Genomic DNA, 21,043 nt, shown 5'->3' on the forward strand with positions numbered 1-21,043 from the left:
CTGAGAAACAGACAAGCAAAATACTACTGGGCCTCCTGCACACCATCGGCTGAATCATCAGCAAAGTTCCCACAGCAGGCCCAGAGGACCAGGTGTTCACAGTCCTTGGCTATGGCTGCTGGACACGGGGATGAAGAAAGAATTCTCCTCCGTCTCACAGGTGGGAGCCTGTTTGACCAAGACGTGGACAAGCGGAGTCCATAAAGCAGAGGTCAGGTACTTATCAGCCTCATTCTGTTATGCCCTGGCAGATCTCTGACTGTAGACAAGGCAATCGGGCAATGAGGCAACAAACAATGCCTGTTTCTTGTCATTTTTCTACTGCTTACTGACCACATCACTCTCCAGAGACACAGTAAAAACACATTTTAATTATCAGCCTGATTGCTTATAAACAATGTGGTGAAAAATTAACCTCCCTAAACAGAGAGCAAGCAAAAGGAAGGAGATTTTAAAATAAAATATTGGGGTCAGGACTCAACCCACAAACTTGAGGAAACTCAGCTCAGGGAGGAAAAGCTGGCCAGGTCCTCTGTTTTTGAGTTCACGCCACATTTCAAGTGAGTGGCAAGCGTCCCAGCCACTGTCCACTCTGGCAGGGACACAGCCTGGCATGGCAAGCTGCATGCCAGAGGCACATAAGTGAGTCCTTTATTGTATTGTTCACCCCTGCCCCCACCAATGCTCTCAGCCAATCCTGAGACTCAAGGCCCCATCCACCGTCTCCCACCCCACTCTCTATAGACTGGAGGGAATAACCATATGTAAGGGCAGACCACCTCACCTTGGCAGTCCTGTCCCTGGAGCCACTCACAATGATGCCCCCTTTGCAATCCACACAGTTCACCTCCTGTTCATGAGCCGAGTACTTGACACTGAAGGTGCTATGAATCTTATGAACGCCAATCTTCCCATCTCTAAGAGAGAAATAAGGAGCCCATCCCCAGCAGCCAATTATTCTCTCTGTAGGGAGAGAACAAGTCTACAGAAACAGCCTGTCTCCAATGACATTCAAATTTGTTAAGCGTTAGGCAATTCAGCCCAGTAAGGTGCTGAGCTTCTAGATACCTTTACTTCCTCAGTACACTTGGGGCTGAACAGAGCTGAGAGATAAAACAAATTGCCCCCTTGAGAGTATCAAAACCAGCTTCACTTTTCATTAAAGGCTCTCCTGTTTTCCTTCTCCAGCTAACTCTATTAAGTGCCTTTGGTAAATCTCTCTGCTTCAAATGGAAAAAAACCACTTCTTCTTCTGGTCTCCCTCCTTATCCCCTTAGAGCTGAGACAGAAAAGTCAGAGGCAGGCAGAAGGTCCCTGAAGAGTACTAAGGAAGAGGGTGGAAGGAGACCCTGCAGCACTTACCCTCCTGCGCTGATGATATGCGAGTTGGCCAGAACAAAGTGGCAAACGTCCTCATCATGCCCAGCAAAGACTCCCAGGGGGCGACGGTTCAAGCTGGCACCATCTGGGCGGAACTGATAGGCCAGGATGAAATTAGCCTGGGATACGTACAGAGAATCACCCTCTAGCTGCATCCAGGGCATCTGACTGCAGAGATGGAAAAGAAAATGTAAGCATCATCAAGATACAGCATGAAACTCAACTCCAATCTTTGGAGAAGCTGACCAATCCCCAACTAAGCAAGGATAAGCCTCAAGGTTAAATCTATACCTCACTCCGCTAGACTACCCTCAGAAAACTAGAGTAACTGAGCTTTGTGGTGACTGGACTTTCTAAAAGAGAGTTAGAATTAAAAGACCAATTAAATATCACTTTTAATTAAAGAATACTTAAGACTTGAATTACTGGCAACCAGACTTGTGGGTAGGTGGGGCTTAGCAAATTCAATGATTGGGGGTGGAAAGGGTCAAAAAGAAGAGAAACCTTCCATTCAGATGAAGTCATTTTCTTTCACCCTGCATCCTCACTGATTTGAAGTGTTAAGTGGTAAGTTTTGAAGTTTCAAGACCTCTTCCCCAATAGATGAGTTTGGGTGTGATGGAGAGAAGAGTGAGCCCTGAGAAGCCTCATTCGTTTGTCCTGTATAGCAAAGAGGCCACTTTTAAGTGAAAGGAATAAACCCATTTGGGAAAGGACACTAATGTACTGATTAGATACCTAGATCCTCACAGGGGATGGCTATGTTTCGGTACTGGAGGGTGAAGGCGGTGATGAAGAAACACGGCCCACAGCAGCCTACTACAGCTCAGGGGCTACAGAGGAGCAGTCAGCTCTCATTGGCAGCTGATAAGAGAAGTCCACAAACAGGTAAAGATTCCCTCTACAATCTGGCAGGAGGAAGAAGGGTTAGAAGCCACATGCCAGCCCCATGGCATGGAGTGAGCCTTAAGAAAAAAGAAAAAAGAGGACTCTGTCAAACACCAGACTCTCTGGTAGCAATTAAGTCGTTTCCAAGCAGACATTCTAGCAGCCTTTCCTATTCTATCTTGGGGTTCTGGAGCTACTGGGTCCCAAGCAAAGCATAGGGACAGCTGATTCATCCTCATTAACAGAGACATCACCTCCCACTGCCAAGCCTGTCTGGGCAAACTGGGCTGTTTCATCCCCAGACTCCCTAATACAAGCGTCATGGGAATGTGGAAGAGTTCTGCAAATTGACTTGGCAGGCCATTAAATGCAGCTTGGACTTTGTAGTAACTGCGTTTCTGCTCATGAGGTTTTTACACGTGTGTGCATACATTATATGGAACGTGTAGAGTGCGTCTAGATGCCCACATGCTACTCAAGCACATTCCTCTTCAACATCCCCGTGCACAAGTCTGTGGCACACTCAAGTGGGCAGCAAACAGAAGGGGTTGGAATTCATGTGTTTTGAGCCATCTGGTAAACAGCCATTTGCCTAGGACAAGAAACCAGGTTCATGCCAGGTGAACAGTGGCAAATCCCAGGGCAGCCTGGTAACTGTTTTGCCTGTTTATTTGCCAAACTGCTTGAAACCAGCCCCAAAAGACGTCAGGGACAAAACCTTGATAAAGAAATAAACTCTACTTTCTGGTATTAAAAGGCAAAAGTGAGATGCAGAAGGTATACTCTTCATCATAAAAATCCACCTTTCTCCCCTGTAGTTTCTTCACCATCACCACCACCACTACCTCCACATAGTTCACAGCAACAGATGTCAGTGAAACCAGCAGAAACTGGACACAAGAAGAGAGAAAGGGCCATCAGATGAAAGAACCTGCCTATCTATCAGCACAGGTACAGGTCAACGTGCAGTGAGGAACCATGATGCTCCCCATCCATCCCACCCTATCAACAAGGAGCACTTTTCTGGTAGGGAGTCAAATAATAACTATGAAATAACTTAGCATCAGTGAAGCATAGAATCTGTGGCATTAGCAGTGCCAAAGCCATTGTCTGAATTTCCTGGTACTTTTTCTAAGCTCTATCTCCTATAACATACATATTCAAGTGTTTGGATTCTATTTTTGCCTTTTTAATAAAATAGGGGAGTGGGGTAAGGGAGGCCAAGGGTGAAGGTATACACTCCCTAGAGTAGAAGATTTAAATAAATATAAATATAAAGTAAGATGGGTGAAATATAGACTTCACTTATTTCTTCTTATAAGGAATGTTAGCAATGGTTACCTCCAAATAGTGGGATTATGTAAGCAAGTTTTATTTTTCTTCTTTAAACTTTTCTATTTAAAAAATAACTTCTACAATAAACATTATTTTTATAATCATTAAAAATATACAATTTGTTAAAATTAAGTACTTTTTGTAATTCTTTTTTTTAAATGTGAAAAAAAGTTGTCCCTCTGATGCCCCCTTTGTGGTGTTTAAAGGATCACCACCACACCACCTAAGACAGGCATATTTACACTCTAGCTAAGACCAGATTTTTCACTTCCCAGCAGCTTTAAAAGTGTCAAGAGTCTACTTACCTGCATCTCCACTTCAGCAGAATCCCCTCTCTGCAGCGCCCCAACTTCCAATTCTGAGACACCTTCACCCGCTCCTTCACTGGGACACTGGCCATCCTGTGTCCAGACAGAACAGATAATCCAGTCACAACAACTCATTGCCAATCAGAGGAAATTCCATGGGCTTATGAGTCAGGGCTCAGGAAGGTCTAGAACATAACTGGATATAAGTGAAAGAATTAGGAAACAAGAAAGGAATGACTCTTCTCCATAGTACGGAAACCAAGCAAACCAAGGAAAACAGCCTGTCCTTTAAAATGTCTATAATGATGCCAAAGCAATTTAATGGAGAAAGGATGACAAAGTGTGCTGGAACTGCTGGCGATCCAAATGGGAAAAAATTAACCCTGACTTTTACCTCACACCATACAGAAAAATTAACTTAAAATGGATCATAGACCTAAACATAAAATTTCAAACTGTATAAGTGATAGAAGAAATTACATAAAAATATCTGTGCAATTTGGGGGTAGGCAAAGATTTCTTAAGACACAGAAAGCAATAAGGTAAAAGATAAATCTGATAAATTAGACTTATCAAAATTAAAAGTATCTGCTCATCAAAATGAATACACAAGCCACAGTCTGGGAGAAAATATTCACAAAATCTGTATTTGACAAAGGGCTTATCTCTAGAAAATACGAAGAAATCCTCTCTGTATATGTACATATATATTTTTAAACGCCAATAAGGAGCTCTCCTACATGCTTGATAGGAAAGCAAAATGGTACAGTAATTTTTCATAAAAGTATGGCAGTTTATTACAAGTCTAAACATATATCCACTCTATGACTTAACAATTACCCAAGAGAAATGAAAGCATATGTCCACAAAAAGACTTGCACAACAATATTCAAAGGAACTTAAGTCATAAGAGCCAAAAGCTGTAAACAGCCCAGGTATCTATCAACAGGAGAATGAATAAACACACCACAGTGTATATTCATACAACAAAACACTACTCAGCAACAAAGAGGAAAGAACTATTGATACACACCAAAATGTGGTTAAATCTCAAAACATGCTGAATTAAAGAAGCCTTACACAAAAGAGCTCATATCATATGAGTCCATTTATATGAAGTTTGAGAAGGATAACTAATCTATGGTGAAAAAATCAAACAGTGAAGGGAAAGGGAGACAGGGATTAACTGGGAAGGAACATGAAGAAACTTTCTGGGGCAACACTATATATCTAAATCATGAAGGGATTTGGGTTGCACAGGTATGTAAGCATTTGTCAATAAAGCATTTGTCAAATGATACACTTAAGATTTGAGCATTTCTCTGTGATGACTGCCCTTGCACTGTTCACCATGTAACTTATTCACTATGTAAGAATTTGTACTCCATGTAAGAATTTGTTCGTTATGCATCAGAAGATTGGAGACTGACGAAAATTGGGCTTGGGGTGGATTAATGATTGTGCATTGAGTATTGACCCCCCTATACAGAGATTTGTTGTGGTTAACAACTATTTGATCAATAAATATGAGAGATGCCCTCACAATATATATATATATATATATGTATATATATATATATATATATATAAACACACTTCCAATTGTAAAATAAATAAGTAACCGGGATGTAATGTATAGCATAAGGAATATAGTCAAAATATTGTAACAACTTGGTATGGTGATACCTGGTACCTAGAAATATCATGTATATAAATGTTGAGTCGCTGTGTTGTACACCTGAAACTAATGTAATGCAATGCTGTTGTCAACTACCCTTCAATAAAAAAAAAAAAAAAAAAAAAAAAGATTTGAGCATTTCACTATATATTTTTTTCTTAAAAAAAAAGAACCATAAATAAATATACTCTAGTCAATGATACACATGCATGCTGAAGTGTTTAGGGGTGAAGTATACTGACAATAACCTGCAACTCACTTTGAAATGCATAAGAAAACAAATATAGTAAAGTGGTGGGAATATAAGCATTCATTGTATAATTCATTCAACTTCTCTATATGCTTTAAATTGCTCACTTAAAAAATGTTGGAGGCAAGTGTCAATAGTGCTTTCTGGATAGGAAAGTCAGAATAGTAAGAGATAAGCAAATACACCGGCAGTAGGAATGGCATAGTTTGGGAATAGGTTGGAGGGCAAGGGAATAGGGAGAAGAGCTCAAAGCCCCTTTGAAAGTACAACTTTGGACAGAATTTTGAAATTGTGGGCAAAAATTTTTAAATTCCATTTCAGACCACCATGTCTCCCATGTCTCCTTGGCTTGCTCCTCTGAACAGCACAAGGTACACTGCTTGGGTTACAGTGATAAGGGAAAGAAGAAAGACAAATTTCCTCCAGCCTCTATTACACCTTCATGCTTACCACCCTGTACCAAGACGCAACCAGCAAGTCCTACTTTCAAGATTCTAACAGATACAGTTTAGAAAGCATGGTTTTGGCAGGCAGAAAGAGAAAATAATCCATCCCTAGATCAATGATACTCTACCCTCCTGGCCTCATTTACTTACTTATAAAGAATAATTATTTTGGTAAATAAACTAACATGCATGGGGTTAAAAAATGCAAATAGTATGAATGGTTAACAATGCAAAAATGAGTCATTCTCCTCACTCCTGGCCAAGACTCCCTGAGACAACCACATATACCCTGTAAATGCATATATATTGGTGTGTGTCTTTATACATACACCCACTTTTTAAATTAAAGTACCATTGATATACAATCTTATGATGGTTTCACATACACAACACAATGGTTCCACATTCACCCGTATTATCAAGTCCTCACCCCCTCCAGTGTGGTCACTGTCTATCACCGTAGTCAGATGTTACAGAATCATTAACTGTACATAAACCTACTTTTTAATTTTAAAAATATAAGTTTTACTCATTGCTTTCTTCACTTAACAATATATCTTGGGAATTGTTACATAGCAGTACATTTAGATTCATCTCATTCTCTTGAACAGCTGCATAAAATTCTATTGTGTGACTCAATCATCAGTCACCTACTTATTAATATTAAAAGGTTTCTAGACTTTAGTTATTATAAGTAATGCTGCAATAAATACCTTTATACCTCTCTTTATGTGTGAGAACATACCTGGAAAAAAATTACTAGAAATGGTACATATTCAAAGGAAATTGTGTATTTTTAATTTTGGTAGATACTGCCAATTTGTCTTCCAAAAGAGGTTATACCAAATTATACTTCCAATGCCATATAAGGGTGGTTATTTCTGAATATCCTTGATTTTCTTCTCTTTTTAAAAAAATAAGCATTTTTTTTATTCTGGAATAATTTAGATTTCCAGAAGAGAAAATTAACAATTAATACTATAGGTACATAAGTTGTATCTCTAAGACTTTTAGGGGACAGATAAAAATCTATCACAATAGCATCCTGGTCCTGATACCCTGTCATCCACATCCAGCTGCAGATAAGTGCAGTGAAACAGGGTTCACATGATGAAACACCAGGCACAACCCACAACAATAAGAGTTTACAGAAGTGCCTGTTAAACAGTTATTAAAGTACCACCTCACGTCTAGTAAGCGGAAAAACCAGACACTAGCTTTAGTTTGACAGAAAGGTTTGGATATATATTGCTGGAAGTGCACTGATGCAGCCTTTAAGAAAGAAATTCTGTCAAGAAAAGGTGTTAAATGACAGCTTCTGCCCCAGCATTCCCACTTTGGGCAGTATATCACAAAGAAATAATTCAAAAGAAAAAAATATTTCTTACAAAGATATTTACAGTTGCAGCTATATATTAGAGCAAAATCTGGAAATAGCCCAAATATGTATAAGGGAGGGAGAATGGTGTACTAATGCCATGGAAATTATTGCCACTAGAAGTGACAACTGTGAGGGCTGCAAAACACTTTGGAAATGACCACACCAAGCAATGGTAGTTTTAAAACTAAGTCAAATTTATAAAGATATTGATGAGGACACACTACATAAAATTATGACTCCATTAACAACATATCAGAAAAGTTAAATAGTGCTTTAGGAAGTGAGTATTTAGATATTCTTTTCACATAATTGTTGATAGTGAGGTCATTTAATTTATCTTTAACTAAGTACTAGATTAAATGAGGTTGCCAAAAAAGCACAGAAGGCAGACTTAGGAAACTGGGATCTGAACCCCAGTTCTGCCTCTTACTAATCATACAACCCTGGTTACCTAACTTCTCTAATTGTCAATTTCTTTACCTATAAAATGAGGATAGTATTTCAGATGCTTTTTTAAAACAACTAAAATGAAGTACAGTTTAAGTCATACACCACATCACTACAAAGAAGGTCAATTATTTTTACATAAACATATGTAATAGTTAATATCCGTTAAAGGTGTTGTCACAAAAGCAAATCCAGTAATCATTTATTTTTCTCCTAACTAGGTTAATTACAACTATTAGAAATTGTTCTTTTAATACTAAACATTAGTCCTCTTTCAGGCTGAATGATTAGGATTTGGGTGTACACATGTCCAAGCTAAGACACATTACTGAGTTTGTCCACTGGGGGAGTGTATCCCCGGGTCTCCCGTTCCTGGAGAGCAGCACTGTCAGATGGACAGAGGACTGAGGACAGTGAGAGACGGTCAACAGAATGGACGGAAGAACTGAACTCTTCACACACACACACAAAAGATTAGAATCCCTGTCAAATGTTTCCTGCAAATCCCTCACAGATATAAGAGATCATTGTAGTTCACCTCGACTCTTGAGTTAGGCCTAATAAGTGGTGGTGAAACCAAAACTTCTGGATCACAGCAGGAAGACAACAAGGGGGAAGGCACCTATATAGTTCCTGAACTGGGATAAGAACATTTCTCTCATCTCCCTGATCACTTAACGGCCATTTGGTGACACTTTACTAAGGGTCAAAGCACTGCCCTGAGGGCCTGATCACAGCAGCGAGAAACTTTCAAAGTTGAACTTTAGAAGCAGCTCCCAAAGAGCAGGTGCGGTGTCCTCTCCCACAAGGAACAGTGTAATCAAAATACACGGCTCTGGTCCTTCAAATCAAACCTCAACTTTTAAAAACCATTCCATTTGCCTTTGACTTGAGAAATCGTACCACTTTGTTAAAAGCAGCTTTTTAACAACTCAGCCTTTTCATCCCTTTTGTTCCTTCAATCATTTTTGATGGTTAGTTTCCCTAGCTGGTGGCCGAATCTCATCTATATTCTTATTAGCTTCAGCACCTGAAAACTCAGAAGAAATGAAAAGAATATTCTTTCTCTGAACACAGGTATCCCTCCCTCCCTGGGGAACTGTCACAGTCCAGTCAAAGGGGGTCAAAAGAACAAGGCAACAGAAGGACTTAAGAAGACAGAGCAAGTGCCCCTCGGAATTCAATAAGGGCCCTTATTCCCACCCTTGAAATGCTCTCCAGTTGGCTGTTTCTCCAACAGTTAGTGGTGGAAAGTGGGGGTGCTCCCCCCCAAAATGATTAGTGCCCTGTAAATAAACCTCCCTCATGGCTGTTAATGCGCAGAGGAATCTCTAACCTGGGCTGTGGGCCTGGTGGAACTTCCATTTTCCCAGCCGTCCTTCTCTTGCCTCAGGCTCATTTTTCCACTTGGGCCCCCTCCCTCTCAGCTTTCCGGCACTTAGTCACCATTAGAGTTCAACTGCATTCCTAGGTGCATGACCTATTTTAAACAAAAACAACACAACATGCACCCATGGTAAGCTATCGGGCCCCTTAAAATCTTGGCAACAAATGAGTCCAGAGGGACAGAAATTAATCTAGGCAGTTATCTAGAGTCCTCTTTCATTTCACCTCTCCTGGTTCACAGCCCAAGCCAAAAGCAAATAAATAAACCTAGTCTGAAGAAAAATAGTGGGGTGGGGGGATGGGGGTGAAGGAGTGGAAAGTGTAGGTGTATGGGAGAGTCTTAAACCAGCGAGGTCTCTAAGATCAGCAATCTCCTGGATCACAAATCCATTGCTCTCCCTACCCCATCTGGAAGTCTGTCCCCCTGGATGCCACAATGCTACCTACCTGTGTGACTGGCATGATTTCCATGACTTCCTGCTGACTTGGGAATTCTGGAACTGAGGGTGTCTGTCTACACGTGTACAAGGCCATCTCAGGGGCACTGGGCTAAGCAGGGGGACAGGGCTATGCACATGATGCTTGGGGCTTGGAATTTTAACTTCATACTGTCTCTTGATTTCTTATAATCTTGCTTTCCAGAAAGCACATTTTCCCCCACATTATATCCACCAGCTCTTTTATCAATACTAAGGATTTGGCTCTAATGTACAAATATTTAAGCAGCCCAAGACAAGAAACCTCTAACTCTTCATTTATACTTGGCATTAAACCAAATCTTCCAATGGCCTCAGCCATATAAGTTCAAATATAATTAAGGTTCAAAAACAAATCAGTGAAAAATCATTACATCATGTTAAATTGCTCCCCCTTCTGCCCAGGGGGCAGGAAGTAGCCCTAACATCCAGGATGAAGTGAGATTGTAGGGAACATGCCAGTATGAGGACAGGACCATGTACAAGAAGGGCTTGGAGCAGACTGCGACTTCCCTGAAAGGCCTCCAAATGTCAGCTCACCATATTCATTCAATCCCACTTCCCATGCTCTCTGCACTATGCCACAGAATCCCAGCCAAGCCTCTCTTCTACATTCATTCCCATACCCATACCTTCTCCTGTATTGCTAACACCAGCCTCCCTTTGCTTCCCTCTTTGGAGCACTAGTCAATTCACCCATTCTTCAAGATGCAGCTAAAGCCTCTACTTCCCTCTTCCAAACATTCCTCTCGTGTGAACCCTTCGACCGAACCGACCGTAACCCTAGGCACTGTCAGCTTTTCATGACTGTATGTCTTGTTTGTCTGATACAGTCATAAATTCCGAAGGATCGAGTCTTAAACCTCTTAGTACTTCTAAAGGTAGATCTCAACCTGCATGCTGCCAAGCAATGTGGTATACCAGGAACTCTGAATTAAGTGTGCCATCAAATTTCAAACAATTTATAGAATTTATTTATTCAACTGAAGTGCCACACTTTTATGAAGATTTCTGTCAGACAAACCACTGAGCCACAAGTAGCTCATGACACAATCTGCTACAAATAAGAGGATGATTGCATGTTCAGAGGATAATACATGAACTTTCAAAGGACATAAGAGAACAAGTTCAGGGCAGTAAACAGTTTTTAACCCAAGCAATAACATGTCAGATGGTGAACAAATAAATAGGCAAGTTTTTCAACTTTCTGAAACTTGTTTTTTTCAAGAAAGACATTAACCTTTTAATCCTTTAATGTACTATAAAAATTCTAACATCACACAAAACTATGTCTTAGACACAAAAAGTGAAACCATGGTCCTAGCATCACAGGTATTTTGATGGATACTGCTTAGGAACTGCTTAAGCAAGTTCCCCAAAGTACAATTCTCCCTTTAGCAAGTCACACCTTCAATAATACTTGCAGAATTTCAGGAGCCTGGACACACTACCTTCAAGTTCCAAAAGTCCTTCCTAAAAAGGTATATAACATACCACATCTTCAAGAATTTAACCAAGGCCTCCAAATTCTTATGCTAGAGAAGCTCAGGGGAAGGACTCTGAGCAGATAAAGTATCTTAATGTGGCACCTACATGTCAAAGCTGTCCAAAACAGTTTCAGAAGCACTGGGCATAATCCTGACTCTTTACATGAGCTTAGAATTTAGAGTTGTATTCACATTCTTATTCATTTCCTCCTGTTATTTGTTCAAGTTTTGTATTTGCAGAGCACTTGATCAGTGTGTGTTCTACTAGATCTTAAGAGAGATTAAGCAGGGAAAAAAAGAATTTTATGGTCAAAATATCTGGGGCAATACTGGCTGAAACAAAATTAAACAGGTCTATCACAGGACTTCTCAGTGTCTTTAACTTACCAATTGGCACTGGAATCCCCAAGGGAAAAGATGTGGAACACAGCCTACCTACACTCAGTCGATCACAATCAGTTTCTCAAAAATCCTGTGGTACAACTTTCAGAAAGGCTGATATAGCACTTTCTGAGAGTTAACAACAGCAAGAAAGGTACCACTATTTTTTGTGAACAGGCCATCCTCTAAGGGAGTCATGAATTAGGCATTTTCATAGACTTTGTTCTTCTCAGTTCTTCAAAATGACTTTTCCCTGGGCTCCCCGTCTGCAATGTAAGGAATAATTACACTGCTCTGCTTTCAGGGTTGTTTTTAATCTTGCAACTGTACTCCATATTAATCACCAAAACAGGTTTTCGGCCCAAGTGGCCAGGCTTCAAAGTCCCTGGTGCCCCTCTAGCCTGGATGAAGGGATGAAGAGAACATGAACCAGACACCACCCAGAAATTTTTGCATCTCCAGTTTCTATGCCATTATGATAAAGTCAAACTGCAGCCAAGGGATGAATGAGAGGTTCTCCTTTGGTAACTTAACTCTGGAGGAAGGCCCCTCTTAAGCACACACACCACCCGTGACTGAATATTGACTCACCTTTTCAATATAGACTTTCTAAAGGAAAAGTCAAGGAAACGTGGGAGGTCAAAGCTGGAGCTACAGGAAAGAAAGAAAAAGAAGTATGGGAAGACTAACTTTCTCTACAGACAAAGAACCCATTACAGAGCTAGTGAGCTGGGGAAATACTCCTTTCAGTGAAATAGCTTTCCAGGAAAAGTATCTCAACATATTTACTTTAAAACAATTTAATTTGCCTGTCCCATCACCTGCCACCCCAACCCCATCCCCCACTCCCCAAAAGCCCACAGATTGTGGATTTCCTCTGATTCTTGGCAGAGTTACCAGAAGAAATATAATACCCCCTTTGGACTGCTCCCGACAGCTGCTGAATAAGATGGGGAGCTGGGGGTAACCTTCCAAAGCTGCCTCTAAAAATGACCGTTCCCCCTGCCAAACCATTCAGCCAGCGAGCAAAAGACTTCTCTTTCTCTATTGTCTTAAAGCAAGGAGAGACCCCACCCCAAAGCAAAAGTGTCCGCTAGTCTAAAATACTTGCCTCTAGCTCATTGGTTCTCCTCAACTTGAATGTAAGATGAAATTTCTGTACATTAAACCGCCTCTCTGTTTTTCCCTAGCATGTATTTCTTGAAACAAGCTTCTACTACTTCACAGGACTAGTATTTTTTGTTTGTTTGTTCAACCCACCAATTTCCAAGTTAGGATTCTTATCAAACTCCTATTCAGTATCATTTCCTTGTCTCTGTCTGCCTCCCCAATACCACATTCCTCATACAGATACACAAAAATCTCCTTTCAGGTCAAGAACCTTGAAAAAAACAGAATTCTAGGAACAAACTCAGCAATGGCTACACTGCACTCCAGCCCTTTTCCCCTTCCCCAACCTCATGCACTAAATGTGCTTCAGTTCTGCTAGAAAAGCCCCACCACATAGCAGAGAGACTTCCAGTTAGCCTTCAGCCTCTCAGCTGAGACCACCAACGAAGAAGTTCATGAATGTCAACTGGGGGCACAGGCAATATCTCTCTTTGCTGAGGAGAAACTGGACAGAGCCTCCAGCATCATTCCCCAAAGGTGACAGCCAGGGTTGACTGAAGACCGTGAAAACTGTACAAGAGCTGGAGGGAAAAATATAATGTAAGGGATAATTTGGAATCAGGGGGGAGAAAGCGGAGGGATGAACTGGCTGACCCCAAATGTCTTTTCCATCTCTAACTCCTATGATTCTTTGACCTCCAATTTTGTGCTGCAGACAAGGAATGGAAAGTCAACAGACATGGTGATGTTTTGAAAGAGCCTGGCAGTCTGCTCTTGTCATTTAGTGGCCTTTGCATGTATTTTTTAAGGTGTCTCCAAGCCCTGTCTTCATTTCACAGTTGTCACCTTTCTCAGCAATTTGAGCTCATGTCAAATACCAAAAAAGAAGGAGAAGCAGAAGGAATGTACTGGCAATTAATTGTGGGCTAAAGAAGGGCAGGCACAGGGCCTATTGGGTGGCCTAGACTTCTAGGGAGGAAAACGTGGACAGTTGGATAGAATGAAGAACTGACTCAAGGCTGAAACACGGCAGCCAAACGTCTAACAAGGGAGAAATTCTTTCTCCAGATAGTCTCATACTGGACATCAGATACAGTTCAAAAATCCACATGATTCAGGATTCATAAACATATTCTTAATTAGCACAATCACCTTGCTTCTATTGATTACAACTAGGGTTCCATCTGAATCCTATTAAAATCTGAGCAAGACTGCTGAATAGAAAGGACTTTCCTCAAGAATACACCAAATCTGTGGATTTTCAACGTCACAGAGTGGGTGACAGAGCTCAGAAATTCTGGAGCTTAGCAAAAATCTCTTTCTGTAGATCAAAGTGAGAGGTATGCCAATTTTCACTGAAAATTCAAAACTTTACTTTATTTTTTCAAACAATTGATCTCATGTTAAATTTTCAAAATTTACAGGTGCCTGGCCTCACAAAGAGTCTACCCAAATTTCTCCGTTTCATGGTTGCGAATTAGAACCAGAAACTAATCCAAAGCCAGGATCAACCCAGAATTAATATTAAACTGCCACACAAAGGTAATTCTTTTCTATGTCAAATAGTCACAAGTATTTTTTTTTAAATCTGTAAGCTTCCTCAATAACCTCAACATCAGTTTGATTTCAGCAGCTCAAACACAATCTTTACCTGAGGTGAAGGTGTTAGACAAAGAAAATTTTAAATATGGAGTACAGAAATATCTTCAGAAATCTCATTCCCACATGAGTTGCCATCTTGCAGACTATGAGGACTTTGGGTTTCTACCTTGAAAGCTAGGCAAGTCATCCCCTACTATTCAAGTTTTACAAGCCTGGAAAAGATATAAGCAGCTTCTGCACTCTCACATTCTTGGAGGAAAAGGACTCCTCCATTCTCCCAGTTTGCATCTGGCAGTACAGGCTGCACGAGACCATTGCCTACTTCCGCAGGTGTGTTGCTTTATTAAGGTTAAAAATGTAAGTTGAACTCAACTTTAACTCACAAAACCATTAAAAATAAGGCCTTTCCAAAACAGCTTACGATAAATACATCCTTATATAAAACATTTCAATGAACTGGAGAACAAGTACATGGCTCTCCTCCCTACGTAAGGCAGAAGGTGAAGAAGCAAGCCTAAGCTACTTTAAGTTGCTAATGGTTTTCTGAAAATCACTGTAGATGTCTTAAATGTAACCAGTCAGTAATGCCTTCTCCGTTCAGAGTTAGGAAACTTTATGCTTTCTGGGCCAAAAAAATGCTCTTAGGGGCAATCATTTTAAAACAAACAAACACACTCTGCTTATCTGTGTCCATCTCACCACTCTGGGACGTTAATCATCACTGAAACAGATACCCTCTTCCCCTGCCTCAAAGAGTTCCAAGCCTACAAGACGCTGGCTGAGGAATGAATGTACGTCCCAGGGCATACACCTCACAGCCTTACTCCTTAAACACCTATTATTAATGCTAGGCAAACCTATCACAGGCAAATGCAAGAGAGCACCCAGGTATTGCTAAAAGAATGTTTAAAATCAAACTCAAGTTTGAAAACATGTAGGGCTTTGAGAGGAAGAGGATCAAGTTAGCTTTCTTTAACATAAGACTAGCAAAAGTACTTTTAAAAAACCCATAGATTTATATACACGGATAGACTTTTTTCTTCTATCCTTTGCTCTCAGTCACTTTCAGTATTAGAACTTGCAGAGACCACCTTTGTTCTGCCACCTGTCATACTGTCTGTCTATCTGCTTCTTGCATTCAGCCTATATTGTAAACTGACAGTTAAATTTCACTTTTTTATTCTTGAAGACCGAACTAGGTTAGGTTACTTTTTCCCCAACTCTTTAGGGAAAACATAAAAGATGGCTATATGAAATGTTTCCTTGATTTTTATATTAAAGATATTTCTATTCCCCCAGGCTTCATAAAACCTTCAAACAAAACTGATTTTAAACCAGATGACAGACTCAAACTGTCTTTGTGTTTACTTTTTTTTAAAAAGCTCAGGATACCTACCCATGTTCACTGTTTGGGCAAGAGGCCTAAAGGAAAGCAAATTATTTGTTTGTGGTTTTAAAGTGTCCAGAATGCCTTCAAGCACAAGTATAAGACCATTAACAAATCACAAGGAACCAAAGCAGTTCATCTTACTCAACAAAGCTATGACGGGTTAGGAACAGCCAAAGTGAATGGGACTTGCCCTGGGCCGGAAGGTCAGTAAACCTTAGCCGTTTGTATTTCTGAGAATCAAGAGGCTCTTTGGGGAAGAAGTGTGAACCCTAAGCTCACAGGTTCTGCTGTCCTGTTTCCAAAAACATTCAGGAGAGGTGAGAGAAGTAAGCTGTGTGTGTGCATCTGTATGTTTGTGTGTTCCCCTACCTCCTGTCTTTAGGCAGTACCTCCAAGTCCAACCATCTCCACTTTTGCTATATACAGATTGCCTAGAGGCAAAGCCAAGCAATTAACAAGTTCCATCTTACAACAATTTATTAAATGCCTACTATATGGGGACACTGTCCTAGCACTCACACATTACTACATTTAAGCCTCATTTTGCTGGGTATGTTATTCCCATTCTTTATAAATGATAAAACTCCAATCCAGTTAGATACACCTCTGTGTTGTGCTTATAAAAACATCCCACTGTCCAGTCTGCAGTTAATTAGCCCAAAGCATGAACTACAAGCAGTCATACTCTCCCTGTACTTTGGACCTGGTCTCCCTGACACTCTATGAAGACTAGGGTGTATGCTGTCTCCCTCCAGAGATATCAACCACCTTCTTGATGGCTTATCACATCTCTGCAGCTGTCCAGAAACAGACTACACTGGTAAACACTCAATCCACCTGCTGTAGCACATACAACTTCTCCCCTCAACACAGAAAACACAAGCAGTGACCTCCCTCTTTATCAAATGCTGCAGTAAAACAACGTTCTTATAAGGAATAAGACACAGGCAAGAAATCAAAACACACATGGCTAATAAACAGTGAATCCGTATCACTTGGCAGTCCCAAAGTGCTTTATAAACTCATTTTCATTTTGTTACTGTTGCTTACAGCATGCACACTCATTCCATTATCGTTTAGAGCATTTGAAAAGGAAAGCAAAATAAACGTCAATTCTTCCATTCATTCATTCATTCATTCATTCAGTCTCGGTAAAGAGACTGGCTTGGGTTCCAGTCTTTTTAGCCAACTTCTCTGATAGGTCAGTTGATGCATTCTTTGAAAGAGCTTTTCTTATAAGAAATGAAGATAACAAGACTGCATGCAAAAAAAAAAAAAAAATCCCAAAGAATTATTATCATCAAGAAACTCATACTAGAATTAATAAAAGTTAAGCAAAATGACCAGGTTCAAAATTCACAAAAGATTATGGTAATCTTGTACATCATTAATAATGCCCAGTTAGAAAGCATACTGAAATACAGACTGCATGCCCAATAAAAATAAAATGTATGACATACTTACGAATACTGAGGAATAAATATAACAACAAATATGTGGGAGCTTTACAGTGAAAACCACAGGAACTTTTGAAAAGGCAAAGAATTTTTTTTTGTTGGGAGGATGAAGAGTGGATACATGACACACAAAAAGCCAACAAGATAATCTAACCCTAACAGATATTAGACTCCATCAAAAACCTACAATATTTAAAATAATAATTGAAAAATTTATCATTGGAATAAGAGTCCAGATATAGATCCTATATATATAAACCCACACATGTATACATGTATGTACCCATGCACACATAAACTTAATATTTGGCAACGTAAGCTTTCTAAAACAAAAGGAAAGAGAATTATTTAAGAAAAGGTGTAGTGATAACTATGTAGCCATTAGGAAAAAAAAGTTGAACTCACCCCTTGAACCAAAACAAAAGTAACATTGATGAGTGTTAACTATTTACAAAATCAAATTATAGGAAAACCAGCAGAATATCAAAAAGAAGACTTAACAGGTCTCCGGAGGAATTATAATTTCTCAGCTTTGAGGTACAAAAAGAGAAAAGAATAACAAAAAAACTGACAGATTCTGATATATTTAGGTGTAAAACTCCCATAGGCTAAAAACAGTAAAGTCAAAAGAACTGACTGGGAAAAACATTTGCATCAAAGATGACAGACTAGAACCTAATGTCTGTAGGCTAATAGCCCACAAGGATCCCAAATTTATAAGAAAAATATCAAAGAAAGAAATCCTGCCATTTGCAATAATATGGATGGACCTAGAGGGTATTATGCTAAGTGAAATACATCAGGCGGAGAAGACAAATACCATACAATTTCACTTATATGTGGAATCTAAAAACAAAACAAAATGAACAAAATAGTAGTAGACTCATAGACACTGAGAAGTGACAGGTGGTTACCATGGGGTAGGGTTTAGAGAAGGTGGGTGAAATAGGTGAAGGGGATAAAGAGGCACAAAATCTCAATCATAACATAAATTAAGCACAGAGATGATTGTCCAGCATAGAGAATATAGTCAATAGTTCTGTAACATCTTTCTGTGTTGACAGTAACTGCATTAGTTGGGTGAGCATTTAATGTATATAACAGTTGAATCACTATGTTGTATACTTGAAATTAATATAATACTATTTATCAACTATATTTAAATTTAAAAAATTTTAAAGAGAAAGAAAACATCAAGACCCCAATAATAAATGGACTAAGACTAAGTACAGACATTCTTGTGAAACAAACGCATGGAAAAATATTTATCGGGTCAGTGGTAAAAGATATGCAAAATAAAACTGAGATACCATCATATCCCCACTGAAATAGCAGACTTTAAAAATTCTCACATAAAATTGGCTCAATCATTCTTTGCTGGCACCACTATAGCTTCATATAACACCTTTACAAACCATAACCTTTGATCCATTAATGCCAATCTTAAGCAACTATTTCAAAAAGACATACGTATTATATGGTATGTGACATATCTCAATAAAGCTATTATCCAAAAATGCATTATTCATTTCATTGTTATCTATAATAGCAAAAAGCTGGACACAACATGAAAGTTTAATATTAGAGGAATGTTTTTAATCTCATTGTGGTACAGCTCACAGGCATGCATTTATGCAAATATCGTGCCAGGCTCGGTAAGACAGCACTAAGTAGGGGTAAGACCTCTCAGTTGAAAAGTAATTTTCAAAAGTGAATACTGTATAGAGGTGTTGGTATCATGGCTTCTTATGTGAAAAAAAAAATTTTTTTTAATTTTAATGTTTTTAGTGTATTCGAATTACTTTTTTTTACAACCCGAATTGGATTGCATCCGAAAGCTTTACTCCCTCAATTCCATACATACTTTTTCCCTTCCTATTTAACAGCTTAAGTGGTTCAAGAAAGGTTTTCATTTGAGGGTCTCAAATCCTCCAAAAACAAGCCAGATTGCAGTAGCATGCCTTTATATATAGCCTAGACCTAATCTTCCCCGTCATAAGCAGGCACCCTTTTTTGTGTCCATCCATCTGTATCAAGTTATAAAGTGTGGCTGACACTTGGACCAAGGGACTTCTTTTAGGGACTGAGCCCTGAAGCCTAACAATCTTTAGAAGAGGGCGAGGGGATGAATGTGCACAAACACGTTCTGATGGACCACATGGAGCGCATGGGTCCTAGACCTAGACCGGAGGAGGCGTACAAAGTCGCAGACCAGTCGGGCTCCCCTGAGGGCTGAGGAACACAAGCAGTCGACGTCTGCGAAGACACAGTTAAAAGCTGAAGGCAGTGCTTAAGCTGGCTAATTGTCAGAAGCCTCCGAAGGGGACGGTACTGACTGAGGGATGCTCTTCCTCAGATGGGGGCCTCCGAGAAAAGAGGGGCGCTCAGGGAGAGGTCTTGGCGGAGACCGGGTCTGGGCCTCAGAACCGGGGTGCGTCACGGCCCCAGGCCGACCAGGCCGCGGCGCCCCGCCCTTTCCCGGGACGCGGGCCGGCCAGGGGCGGGGAGCGGGCGGGCGAGCAGGCGCTTACAGGTCGGTGCCGAGCCGCGTGAAGCCGGAGTTGAGCGAGGCCCGGGCTATCCGGCGCCAGAGCAGGTCGCAGCTGGTGAAGCGCCGCAGCCAGCGGCACACCTGAGCCAGGCGGCCGAGGGCCCGCATGTCCAGGTAGGAGCAGATGAGCAGCAGCAGCTCCTCCGGCAGGCGCCAGAGCGCGGGCCCCGCAGCGGGGCGGCCGGCAGGCTCCCGAGCCGCAGCCTCCTCCTCGGCCGCCGCTGCCCCCGCGACGCGGCGCCAAGCCTGACCCTCGCGTCCCTGTGCTCTCTGCGGCCGTGCGTCCTCCCGCCGCCCAGCCCTGACCCTCCACTCCCCCTCCTTCCCATCCTCTCTTCCTCTGGCCTCCTTCCCGGCCAGTACGGCCCCCTCAGCCGCTGCGGTCCTTCTCGCCCCTTCCTCCACGCTTCCGCCTCCCTCTCCCTCCTCCCGCGGGCCTGCCCTCGCCCCCGCCTCGGCCCCCAGCCCCGCTGCCGGCTGCGGCCCCGCTTTCCCTCCGGCCCCGCTTCCTCTTCCGCCTTGCCCCGCGCCCGCTTTTCCCTTTCCCTTCCCCTTCCCCTTCCTGCGCTTCCCCCTCGCTGTCCTCCCTTCCTGCAGTTTCCTCGCCTCCCCGCTGTCGCCCTCGCCGGACCCGCCGTTCTCGGGGTCCCCCGAGAGGCCTTGGCTGCCCATGAGCGGCCGCGGGGCCGGCCCAACGCGGGGCCGAGCCTAAGCCGCCGCCGCCGCCGTCAACGCCGCCGCCCCAGGAGGAGGCGACACCATCTCGTACCGGGTCACATGGGGTGGCGCGGGCCAGGACGTGGGCCCGCCCCTCACACCCGCGACGGTAGAGCTGCTTCGGGGTGCGGGCCGCCCGGGGAGCAGACCCCCTCCCTCATCCCCTGGGCCGCCTGGAGCGCTTGGTAGAGAAGCACATGCATTCATTCGCCTAGCATGTGAGGCCCGCTAAGGACCTTGCCCAAGGCCACAAGAGGATCTTCTGCCTTCAAGAAGCATCTAGTTGGAGCCCCTGCCCTCAGGAAGCACCCACTCGTGGCCATCCCTCTCTGGGAGCCCTCCTCATCCTCCAGTTATGCCTCTTTTGCACAGG

At 41.7% G+C, this 21,043-nt stretch overlaps 1 protein-coding gene across 2 annotated transcripts in view; it reads right to left on the reverse strand.

Annotated features, from left to right (window-relative positions):
* Positions 1–20,640, reverse strand: part of FBXW4 (F-box and WD repeat domain containing 4) — a 76,571-nt gene extending 55,931 nt beyond the window's left edge. Inside the window, exons 1-4 of one of the 2 annotated variants that reach the window (XM_036898950.2) lie at positions 19,934–20,640; positions 3,909–4,004; positions 1,363–1,548; positions 785–917 (exon numbers count right to left, since the gene is read on the reverse strand). In XM_036898950.2, the coding sequence (XP_036754845.2) occupies positions 785–917; positions 1,363–1,548; positions 3,909–4,004; positions 19,934–20,625 (1,107 nt within the window). In that variant the 5' untranslated portion in view covers positions 20,626–20,640. The remainder of the gene's footprint in view (positions 1–784; positions 918–1,362; positions 1,549–3,908; positions 4,005–19,933) is intronic. The other variant, XM_057506240.1, reaches the window with a different exon arrangement.
* Between the last annotated feature and the right edge of the window lie 403 nt (positions 20,641–21,043).

This window comes from Manis pentadactyla, chromosome 8, assembly GCF_030020395.1.
Source record: "Manis pentadactyla isolate mManPen7 chromosome 8, mManPen7.hap1, whole genome shotgun sequence".
NCBI lineage: Eukaryota > Metazoa > Chordata > Mammalia > Pholidota > Manidae > Manis > Manis pentadactyla.